General features: G+C 39.3%; 1 protein-coding gene across 2 annotated transcripts in view; it reads left to right on the forward strand.

The window, feature by feature from the left end:
- HHIP (hedgehog interacting protein) overlaps positions 1-12576 on the forward strand; it is a 93398-nt gene that overhangs the window by 45694 nt on the left and 35128 nt on the right. For both annotated transcript variants that reach the window (XM_003790191.2, XM_023513456.1), the window contains exons 5-7: positions 10519-10670; positions 11065-11238; positions 11861-12004. In XM_003790191.2, coding sequence (XP_003790239.1) covers positions 10519-10670; positions 11065-11238; positions 11861-12004 — 470 coding nt within the window. The remainder of the gene's footprint in view (positions 1-10518; positions 10671-11064; positions 11239-11860; positions 12005-12576) is intronic.

The raw sequence follows: 12576 nt of genomic DNA on the forward strand, positions 1-12576 counted from the left end.
AATCAAGAACATCAGGTTGCCATGTTGGAACTGGCCATGGTGAGAGTATTTGCACCACAAAAATTTATACACATCGGGACTTATTTTTTCCCAGAGGGTCCCTTTACCAGCACAACACTGCCTTAAAACCTAAATTAACCTCTGTGTTGAAATAACTGAGATAGACACTTCATTATATCCCATGTGAAGTTAAAATAACATATATAAGTTAAAGTAACTGAAAGATAAACTGCATTTTATTCCCCTGTGGAACTTCAGAAACCTAAGTAAGACTGTTTCAAAACAATGAATTCTGATAAGGGAACACCATCTATTCTTCATTTAGGAAATGTTTGGTGGGGCAGGGTAACGCGACAGTTTATGTCATTTGTCTTCTGATTGTAGACGATCCCTGCTTTGCCACTTTTAGTTGTGCCTTTTGGGCAAGTTGCTCCCGGCCTCTATGCCTCTGTTTTCCAGAAAACAAGGATGATAATAAAACAGTATTAAACTCTACAGTTGTTATAAAGTTCAGACAGAACTTTATGCTTGCAAATCACTTAGCATAGTCTCTGACATACAGTAAGTGCTCAAAACATGATGTTTGTATTATGACAAGAAGGTATGGTCAGTACCTCCTCTGTAGGTGAGGTTCTTTGTGAGACCCCAGAAACACCAGGATGTAGTCTCTGCCTTTAAGAAGCTTATTAGAATATTGTCCTAGTTTCTAATTTACCTTTTTTGACATTTTGTTGTGTCTAGTGATATGGTTGCCCAATATTTTACCCTTTTACAGTTTAGAAATGTATACTTCTTAAAATCTAAGATCTAACAAGTATTAAATCTGTATGTAATAGAAAGGTTTAGTGAAGTTCCAAAGCTTTTTATTGTCATTTCTATTTATTTTCATTCCCATGAATATGCTTGTAGTTCTTGTTAAACCTTTGTTAATTTCTCTTCAGTTAGCCTAAATGCACAGAATAAGAGCTTTGCTTCCTCTGAGTGTTGCCAACATTCTGCAAATTGTTTTCATCAAAAAAGTGTTTAGTGCTAGGATTTGTTTTTGTGAAGAGTTTCTGCTTTTTGTAGAATTATTACTGTTTTTATTTTATTATTTCAATTAGTTTAATTTCATTTGAAGCATTTGTCTCTGAGTAAAAAGATTTTTTAGAAAACTAAACTTTGGGCTCAGTGCCCATAGCACAGTGGTTACGGCGCCAACCACATACACTGAAGGTGGCGGGTTTGAACCTGACCCCGGCCAGCTAAACAACAATGACAACTGCAACAAAAAATAGCTGGGCATTGTGGCGGGTGCCTGTAGTCATGGCTACTTGGAAAGCTGAGGCAAAAGCATCACTTGAGCCCGAGAGTTTGAGGTTGCTGTGAGCTGAGACGCCATGGCACTCTACCAAGGGTAACATAGTGAGACTCTGTCTTAAAAAAACAAAAACAAAAACTAAACTTTGGAATACTGCAGATTGTATTAACATTTGACACATATTCAGCTAGATAAACTGTAGTGCTCAAGATATTCTCTGCTATTAGACTCCTTGAGCACATATAGTAAATGTTTCACAGTAGATGACTGCTGTCAGGACAAGGTAATAGATACAAGTCAGTCCAATATCTAATATGCCATAATGTATCAAATGTCACAGTTCAAATAAATAAAAAGCCAAGGGAGGAAATAGAAATATGGACATAATAAACTTAATTCTGACAAATTCTATAATTTGACAAATATATATATAGTATATAAAACAAATTATATACAAATGCACATAAAATGTGAATATAATAAAGTACATAACTGAGTATGTATATACGTTTTCCCCATAGGTGGAAATGCCAGAAGAACAATAGTACACAAAATAAGAAGGGGCCACAAAGATGAACATTCTAAAAAATAGCTACTTCTAATATCTTTGCTTTACACAGGCTGTAACTTAACTCTGCTGTAACTTAACCCTACTGTAACTGATTCATTTTTTCTGTTTGGAAAGAGTGGAGAAGGTAATTACTGTGATTTTCAGGTGGCTGGTCCCCATGTGGAATATCTCTTACTCTCCCATTTGTACTTTTCTAGTCTTGCACTTGTTCCTTTCAGAAGATAAAATGTACAATCCTGAGCACAGATTTAACATATACCCATTGCTACATAACAGAGATTATACCGTGTTTCCCCAAAATAAGACCTACCCCCCAAATAAGCCCTAACAGGATTTCTATGCATTTGTTAAATATAAGCCCTACCCCGATAATAAGTTCTAGTGATGGATGCAGATATGCTGCATAGCCACGCCATGCATTTCAGCGCAGAGAGGAAGACATCCCCTGAAAAGAAGCCCTAGTGTGTCTTCTTGAGAAAAAATAAATATAAGACAGTGTCTTATTTGGGGGGAAACAAAATATCCCTTAAGACACTTCCTAAAATACTGAATTGCTGGGTGTCTTCCAGCAGCTCTTCAAATTCATCTGAAGCAGGATGAATTTCTTTGTCAGATGTGATGGCGTGTGATGGACGTGAACTACTGAGGGTGCCGCCAGCATTTGAAAATTGTATATACAGTCACAAGCCAAGTGACGTTTCAGTCCATGACAGACCACGTATCCCACGGTGATCCCAGAAGGTTATGATATTGTATTTTTACTGTACCTTTTCTAGGTTTAGGTACACAAATGCCTACCGTTGTGTTACAGCAGCCCACAGTGCACGTATTCAGCAGGTCACATACTCTACAGGTTTGTGGCCTGGGAGCAAGAGGCAAACCCACATAGCCTGGGTGTTCATACCTCTACGATGTTCAAACAATGACGAAATCTCCTAACCTTGCATTTCTTAGAACTGTCATTAAGCAAAGTGTTCCTGTACTTTCTCGGAGAAATGCAACAGTGAGCACAATTAAGCAGAAGAAGAGACCAGTTGGGCCTTAACATTCAGTTAATTGTAGTACTTTGCAGTAATTAAAAGAAAAGCCACATTTAGAAAGTAGAGGAAATTTTAATAAAAAGAGGAGAATTAGTACTAGAAGCCATAGGTCTACGTATGGTGACTGGTTTCATCATCAGAGAACAGTGAAGGTTAAAAAAAAAAAAGTCTTTAAAGAGTGAATTGAAAAATGATACCATATATTTTGTCTATCCCATACTTAAGTTTAGAGGGGAAAATGCCAAGACTAAGATTTGTATAAATAAAAGAAAGATGACCAAACTATACCAAGTATCCTTTGATTTCTTCTGTAGACTTGATCATGATCAACCTCTCGGGTTCTTTATGCAGTGTCTTCTGACGCCAGATGAGAGGGTTTTCCTCACACCCATCAATTCTCCCACACCAATTGAGTGTCTGATAGTACAATTCAGTTCACTTCTGACACTATCAGGATTTAGCTTCCACCCCACAGATTAAGGACTTCATTGCACAAGACTGAGATGCCAGCCACAAATAGCATGCCCAGGTTAACCCATGTTTCTACTCCGCTGAATACAGATTTGAAGGTTCCTGCAACCCCTTCAGGCTCAATAATTCACTAGCATGACTCACAGAACATAGGAGAGTACTTTATGTCCTGTTACTGGTTTATTATAAAAGGAGAAAACTGAGGAACAGCCAAATGGAAGAGATACACGAGGCAAGATATTGGGGCAAGGGGCTGTGCAGAGCTCCCGTTCCCTCTCTGAGGTGCCACCATCTCTGAATCCCATCGTTAGGTTTATGGAAGTTTCATTACATAGATGTGGTTGATTAAATTGCTAGCCATTGGTAACTGAACCCAATCTCCAGCTTCCCTCCATCCCTCCCTTGGGTAGGCTGACAGTTCTAATTCTCTCATCACACGGTTGGTCCCTCTGGTTACCAGTCCCCACCTTAGAGCTATCTAGGGACCCACCAATAGTTAGCTCATAAACTCAGGGGTGGTTAAAGAAGTTCCTTATTAATCAAAAAAGACATTCCTATCACTCAAGAAATTCCAAGAGTTTTAGATCTGTGTCAGGAACTGGAGATAAAGAACAAACACGTATTTTTTTTTATTATTATACCATAGAACCAAATCATACAGTCCCTCCCATAAACTAACTCAGGGTCCTAGGGGGATTGATTTCTCTTTTGAAACCAAATTAGACTTTTGGAACTATTGAAAAGCAAAGCTTCTTATCTTTTCTGGAAGTTGCAACAAAATCAGGACTCTACAGTGTGTTTTACAACTTACAAACAAAGCAAAATAATCTAGTCTTAATGAGCTTGAAGACTGCCCTGCAGTTAGCAGCGATGGCTTGTGCACATTTAATTTTACCTTCTCTGTATCTCAATCTTGTAACCACCCATGTGATTAACATGGGAGTTTTGCTCTTAATTGAATTCATATGTGAAAGTGTCACACACCCACATTTTATCAAATGGTTTCCTCCCCTCCTTCCTCCCAAAGGGTGCTATCACTTCATTCTGAAGAATGAAGTTATTCTGTCAATACTGATAGCTGTCAGAAGGAGCTTACCATGAGAGCTTTTCATATTTATCTCCTTAGGAGCTTCTAGATGAACTTCACCCATTGGTGCTCTCAGGCAGGCATGGCCAAGAAGGTACAAGTCATAAATGCTTAGGATTCTTTCTTTAAAAAAAAAAAAAAAAAAACTTGAATTATTCATGTTGTAAGCAAATAACAGAGTGGGCAAAAAGATGTTCTCATCCTTATCCCTAGAATTGGTGAATATGTTACCTTACCTGGCAAAGAAGACTTGGGATTGCAATGGGATTAAGATTGCTGAACAGCTCTTAGGAAGATTACCCTGGGTTAACTTGGTGGGCTCAATGGGATCACAAATTCCAAAAGTAGACAAGGGAGACAGGAGGTCAGAGTGATGTGATATGAGCAGGACGTAACCCACCATTTCTGGTTTGAAAAGGGAAGAAAGATGGCAGGAACTGGGGGATGCAGGTGGCGTCTATAAACTGGGGAAGGAAAGAAAATAGCTCTCTCCTAGAGCCTCCACAAAGGAACTCGGCTCTGCTGACACATTTATTTCAGCCTGCGAGACCCACGTTGGACTCTAACTTATTAAGATAACAAATTGGTGTTGTTTCAAGCCATAAAGTTTGTGGTAAATTTTTACAGCCTCAATAGAAAACTAATACAATCCAGAGTCATGTTTGAATGCTCAAACAAACCTGTCTTCACCTTTCTGAACAGCAAGTGGTTCCAGTCTAAGAGAAAACATAGGTTTGCACAAGGAGGAGCCCACGCGAGTCCTCTTTCCTCTCACGATGTGTACCAGCAAAACGGCAAATGAAATTAATAAAGGAAATGTGAAAACCTGCCTTGTAGTAAAAGTCCATATTTCATAGAGAATTAAAAATACCACCGCTCTGTTCTTAGGTTAATTCTTAGAAATTCCTTCAGTATTAAGAGAACAACGATTTTACTAGAAGCCTTCATTCATACCTGTGTGCCTGTGTCATGTACATAAAATAAACTACGAGATGGTCTTACCAATCTGTAAAAACTCTACCTAATTCTTCATGTAATTTAGATTTTCTATGACCAAGCTTTTTTTCCTCTGCCTTACCAAGTTTAAGAATAGAGAAACCTCAGGTGCTAATATATGAATTAATCTCTGTGTGAAAAGTTACCAGGAATATTTATTTACTCTCTTTAATACTTGTCCCTGGGCCATGCAGACTGCTAATAGTGTAGCATTGTTTAACTTCTCCAAAATTCTACATCATAAAGAATATGGTGGCAACTAAACAACTGAAAACTACATTTTGTTATCTGTTCTCATATATAAACTCCTTGAAGGCAGGGATTTATTCTTATCGTCTCATCCTTCAGGTCAAGTGTCATGTCTAACACCTAATGGTTATTCAGTCAATACTTGTTGAATAAACGTTAAATAAAATATTTTTTGAAAGGCAGTAACAAATAATATCTTGGACATAGTATCACATTATTTACCTTAACATGTTTCACTGCTTCTTGATACCGTAGGACCCAGGTATAGACTGCTGAACTTGAAGTTAGTCACTGGCCAGAAAGTCAGTGTGAAAAATTGTGCCAAGTGCATGATGCTGCTAGTTCAATGCTGCTCAGTTCTGTTTCCTAAACCCTCAGTCAGCCTTCCCCAAAAGAGATAGAGGCAAATTTGAAACAAAAACAGAAATCCAACAAAATTAACTTTAGCCACTTGGAAAGTATGAAGAAAATGTTGTCTTTAAAATAATGTCACAGGGAAAGATTGCGTGCTGCAATTTCTCTTAAAAAAGAAACAAAAAATTCTTTCTGTTATAATCACGTTATGATTACTGACCTTTTTCACATGGATACTTTATTATTATTCAAAGAAGAGAAATAGTCAATTGGCTAGAACTTTGATTTGCTCACCAGGAAAGCGTTCTCCCAAAGCTCCAGGAGTAGTAGGTCTGATCTGACGTTAAAGTCGTCAATTCTCTTCATTTGGGGATTTTATCGATTTTCCGTGGACCCTGTGAAATTGCCCCTAAGAACTGAGTGCTGACTAGAATGGCAGACAATTAAATACTTATTAAAAGCACCAGAGAAAGGTTACTTGCTTTACCCTCAATCTCAAGATTCTGCAGAGTATGGGGACATTAGTTTCTAATCATTCAACAACCAGGATTTGAGCAGTCCCTTGTGCTCGGTGTGGTGCTGTCCAGAAGCTGGTGTAGTTTGCGGGAGCTGAGCAAAGGGGCAGGGTGGCTCTCATGGTGGCCTACGATGCTTGGGTGAGGCTCTAGCCAGTTTAAAAAAAAAATGTATACAGAAAAATAGAAAGAAATAAAGCAGTCTCCAAACAGAGGAAACCCTAAAGTCTTGCAGGTCTTGTTGGTAAATTACTTGTTGCACATTTGGGCTTCAGTTTTGTTCTAGCAATGCCACTCCCAGAAGCACATCAGGCGTACGAAGAGTTCGTTATTAATAGTGAAGTCAAAGATAACGTGACTATTTGGACAAATCACTGGTTTTCACAAAAGTAAGAATGAACATTTTGATTAACAGTTAATAGTTTGCAAAAGTATAATGTTAAAAGTCAGTGTCTTTTTGAAAGGCGTGTCTCCCTGGACCACAAATCTTCCATTTGCCATTCTGTTGCTGTGTTTTTCTCCTTTTCTTAGCCAGCTTGGCTCAGATAATCACAAAGACTCATTCTCCCCAGATGCTCCCTAGACTCAATTCAATAATTGCCATTTCTGGACAGAGTTTCTGCTTTTGATTCCATCTCCTTCGAGCCATCGAGCCACCCAGAATGAGGGGCGGGTGGGAAGGAGCAAGAAGGAGAAGGGATAGTTGCATTGGCACGAGGCTTTATTGATTCTTTCTGTTGAGCCTGTAAAGCTGCGTTATCAGATTCTGAAACAGTAAAGAGAAGGGAGCCTTTGGGATTGGGGCTCAGACCAGCAGTTAGAGCTGGTATAAAAGGGGCTAAGACAATAGAAAGGAAGAACCAGAGCCTGGGAGGTCTGGCCTGCTGGCCAGTCCTGGATGCCTGTCCCAGTGCTCAGGCTCTCAGCTAGGACAATGTATTGGTGAAGACTGTAGTTAAAGCCCTTACAGCGGCAGTTCTCAACCTGTGGGTTGCGACCCCTTGGGGGTCCTATGACCCTTTCATGGGGGTTGCCTAAATATATCCTGCATATCAGGTATTTACATTATAATTCATAACAGTAGCAAAATTACAATTATGAAGTAGCGACGAAAATAGTTTGGTGGTTGGGGGTCACCACAAATTGAGGAACTGTGTTAAAGGGGCGCAGCATTAGGAAGGTCGAGAACCACTGCCTTGGAGGTCCAGGGGGCTGGGGGGTGGAGGCAGTGGGGAGGGGGCTTAAGTGTCTGGTGCTGCCTCTGAGGTGTGGCTCTAACTGAAGTTAACTTTTCAATGCCCAATCAACATATTTCACCATATAGACCTTGAAAAAGGAATGACCCAGACCTCAAAGATAGGTTTGTATGTGAGAGTTAAATCACGGGTTGTCAATTAAATAGACTGCATAACTCTGAAGGCTAATGCCATGTGAAATGTGAGCCTATCAGTAACTTAATCTTTGGGCACACCAGGAGTCTCTGTCTTTCTAATCTCTGAACATTTAGGAGTCCTGTTATAGAATTTTCAAAGCTAGATTCAAGAGACCTTCTAGGATATTTACATAATACATTAAATTTTTCCATCATTGTAGTTATGAAAATTAATATTTCACTGAAATGACCTAAGAGCAGTTAAGTTTTTAAACCAATCAGGACACTACTTTGCACCTAGAAATTAACCAAAAAAAAAGAGAGAGAGGGTTTGTGTAATGATTAATCCTATGTAAATCCTATAACCTGAAAAATCAGAATTACTGACATTTTTTAAAGTGCTTTTTTGATTCACTTCTCAATCCTTCACATCTCATTCTGTTTCCATATTCAGCACTTTAGTAAACGTCAGGGAAGCCTCCGAAGTCACCCGTGTGAGGCTGTATCTCTAAAGTGAACAATTATCTCCTATCCCTGGTGGATTTGTTTAAATCTCTTTTCCCATCTGTCTTTCTACAGTGCATTAATTCTACATTCCTAATTCCTGAAAAGCAAGCAACACAGTTTTAAACCATGTTGCTGTCCAATTCAAATTGTATTTCTGATGATTTGATTAAAAACTACAAAGAAGTACTTTCAGCGAAAGCTTCTTACAGTGAAACACAAACATTTGAGAAGCAGCCGTGCAGTACTTAACCTGCACTCTCAGCTGTAGAGGGAAATATACTGGAGAGAGGAATTAATCACAAACTAAATCCCACCCATGGGCCTCCTTATACAATCCGTCAGGGGGGTTTAAACGTGCAGTGGCTTCGCTACAGCTGAATCTTAGTTACACATCCCAGCTTCCAGTGTCTCCTAAGAAAGCCAAACGATTTTTATTTAACAAAATTATAAGAAGAAAAACAGCAGCATGAAGTCAAAATTAAAATCATTATGACGAGAGAATCTGGAAAACAGAGACCCACAAATCAGAGTCTTACCCTTATAGTGAAAATTAAAATTACACATATTGTAATGTGAAGAAAGGTTAACTTTTCTGATTTTTAAAGAATGATTTTTGATAGTTGTGGGTTATTCGCAACCACTTTGTTAATTCACACACTCTCAAACTTTGGAGGGTTCCACTTTACACGGCATATATCTAAAAATAGTTTTCCCTAGCCCAGGAGACAAAGGATTTTTATTGAAAGTGAACTGTTTATACCCTGAACTTTAAATTCTAAAATCCATGTAGAATAAGAACTACAAACAGGTCTATGCTTTGCTCGTAACACACACTATTCTGGGGGCCAAAAGCACGAGAGTGTTTCCGTTGGCTGAGCTTGACCTTGTGAAGAAGGTGCAATATTAAATACTTTCTTCTCCTCTGCCACTCAAAAGGAATAACTTCTCATACGTTTTTACGTAGGATAAATAACACGATGAACTCTGGGCAGTTGCAGGATTCCGTTTCTGTCCTATTTTCCACCACCGTGGATAACACATCAGAGAAAGTGTTCCTTGGCTTACTAGTATGTGAACTTTAAGGCTCAGATCTAGATAATTTTAGATACTTTGATTTCATTATAGAAATTCCTCGACTACTTGTGGGATAGAACAAAAGCTAAGACCATATTGAATTTCAACAAGCTGAATTAGCAGAAAAGAAAGATAAAATGCCTTTCTATTTAAGAACAGGATGATGTTTTAATTGTTACAGCATTTGGCATGCCTAATGTATACAATCCTTGACATTCATATAATAACAAAGGAAAGTTGTTTGGGATTTTTCTTTTATTTCCTAGTGTCCCCTTTCTTCTCTAGCATTTCTCCCACCCCTCCCTCAGCCTTGGCCTTTAGCCCTCCTCCCACTTCTTCATCCTTCTATAAAGAAAAGCCCTGTGCAGTGAAGGGATCGGAATAAAAATGCCTCATTTCTATATAGATGGGCCAAGGCTGCCTATTACCTAGCTATGATGAACAGACCACCATCGTTGTGACAACTGATGTAGATGCCTCCAGGGTAAAGCAAAGGTTTACATATTACACAAGCAATTTAACTGTTTTCTAAACATATTGCCAAGACAGTGGGAGTTGGCAGCCCACACTGTGTTTTAGGTTTTGGAGACTTGGATTAGAAGTGACTGTTGATTATGAACCTTTTTATTTGTCTTCTATGAACTACAAGCAACCTAGTAACCCAGGAAAGAATTCTTCACAGCACTTAAACTTGTCTTTATAGTCTCCCAAGATTACATACACAAATCACTCGACAAAAGTGGTATAAGACTCTTGAGCATAGATAACCACACGAGACGATTGTCTTGTTCTAACCCTTAAAGAGCTCCACAAAGTGAAATGGTTTATAATCCTTTTTTGTGCAATAGGCAAGGAAGAAAAGAAAAGAGGTTGGGCACAGATTATCCCAAAGAAAGAAAGAAACTCTTTTGGGGTTCCAGTTGAAACACAATAAAGAACATAATTAACTTCACAATTCTTTGTGTTTTTCGTTTGATTGCAGGGGGGAGATGAAAGAGGACTGCTAAGCCTTGCATTCCATCCCAATTACAAGAAAAATGGAAAGCTGTATGTGTCTTATACCACCAACCAAGAACGGTGGGCTATCGGGCCTCATGACCACATTCTTAGGGTCGTGGAATACACAGTATCCAGGTATCGCTCAAATGCACCAAAGCATAAAAATCTTTAAATCTTATTCTCTCATCCTCTCTTCATAAGTGTTTTATTTGGAAGCTACAAATAATTAGCCATAAAGTGGTAATAGTCAAATCAGAATCTTCACCTTGCTTAAAATCTGTTTTGCCTTTAAGAGAAATTGAGAAAAAATGATGGCTCTGGGACTTTTCCTCAATTGTTCAATGGAAACACTACTTCTGAAACTTAGAGTAATGTAACATTTTAGTAATTTTTGTTTAGCTTCCTCTCCACTGTGTGTTTCCTTGTCTACCTGCTGGGTGTTTGCTTCCCTAATTGTTTATCTTTACTTTGCAGTGGGGTCGTCTTCTGTCTTTAACAATTGTGCTACTGTTTTCTCCCCATATTGTAGGAAAAACCCCCATCAAGTTGACTTGAGAACAGCCAGAGTATTTCTTGAAGTTGCAGAACTCCACAGAAAGCACCTGGGAGGGCAACTGCTCTTTGGCCCCGACGGCTTTCTGTACATCATTCTTGGGGATGGGATGATCACACTGGATGATATGGAAGAAATGGATGGTTTGAGGTAAAAGGCTAACACCAACAGGTTACTCTTGATGTTAACATGTTTTCAACGTCAGGAGAAAAGAGCTGAGCCACTGAGTTAAAAACCACCTTTGGATCAGTCAGATATTTAACTTTTGTGGTCAGCGTCTGCATTTATGAGATGAGGAGGAATTAGGAATATGCTGATGTAATATTTCATCTTGTCATAAACGAGCGACTCTTCTGTAGTTCTGTGCTACGGTGCTGCCTCCGTCACACCCAGCACCGAGAGCAGAGGCCCCCTCACGCTTTGGCACCTCTCGACACTGCAGAATGGCCTCCCCTTGCCTAGCAGACCTTCTCGGAGAGGGTGAAATGCATAGATTGCCAAAAAATAAAGAAGACAGGTACAAAAAGGCAGTGTACTATTGGTGCCGCTGCCGTCGGCCAGCATCAGGCTGTGTCTTGGTTCAGTCCCTCAGCCGGAACTAAAAACTGCCTCTGGGTTTCATTTCCCACCATATACAATTTGGAACTTTTTAAATAATTTTGTTTCAAATGAGGGATGATTCTTCTACCCGTAGAGCACCCTCACCTCATTTAGTGTGAGTGAACTACGTAACTAAAATGTAAAGAACTTACCCCGTCCTCCCATCTCTCAGCGATTTCACGGGCTCGGTACTGCGGCTGGATGTGGACACGGACATGTGCAACGTGCCTTACTCCATCCCAAGGAGCAACCCACACTTCAACAGTACCAACCAGCCCCCCGAAGTGTTTGTTCACGGGCTCCATGATCCAGGCAGGTAAGAACACAAGTCTGTCTTCTCACCAGCCTTAAAGCCAGGTGGAGATTTGGGAGTTGGAAAAAAAAAAAAGAGGTTGTCCTGGCACAGAGCAGCTAAAGGTGCTCTAAAATCACACCAGGTCATCATCCAAGTGAGTATGTAGCATTCTTTATTCTATTAAAGTGAGAACCAGATTGGGAAGGCTGATTAGACAAGGAAAAGGACAAATTCACTTAAAAAATTCACTTTAAATTTGCAGGGGTTATTACCAAATAAACACTGTTAGACTCACATAATAGCTAAGACTTCCATGTGAACAATCTAGAGAGATAAACCTTTTGATTTGGCTCTGGGTCTTCTGAATCTTAAGTTCTTTTATAGTAAATGAAGGTAATACCATGTTTCCAAAAATAAGACACTGTCTTATATTTATTTTTTTTTAAGAAGACCCACTAGGGCTTATTTTCAGGGGATGTCTCTCTCCGCGCAGAAATGCATGGCGTGGCTATCACCCATCACTAGGTCTTATTATCAGGGTAGGGCTTATATTTATCAAATACATAGAAATCCTGCTAGGGCTTATTTTGGGG

This window comes from Otolemur garnettii, unplaced genomic scaffold, assembly GCF_000181295.1.
Source record: "Otolemur garnettii isolate 467f Iridium unplaced genomic scaffold, OtoGar3 scaffold00041, whole genome shotgun sequence".
In the NCBI taxonomy this organism is placed as follows: Eukaryota; Metazoa; Chordata; class Mammalia; order Primates; family Galagidae; genus Otolemur; species Otolemur garnettii.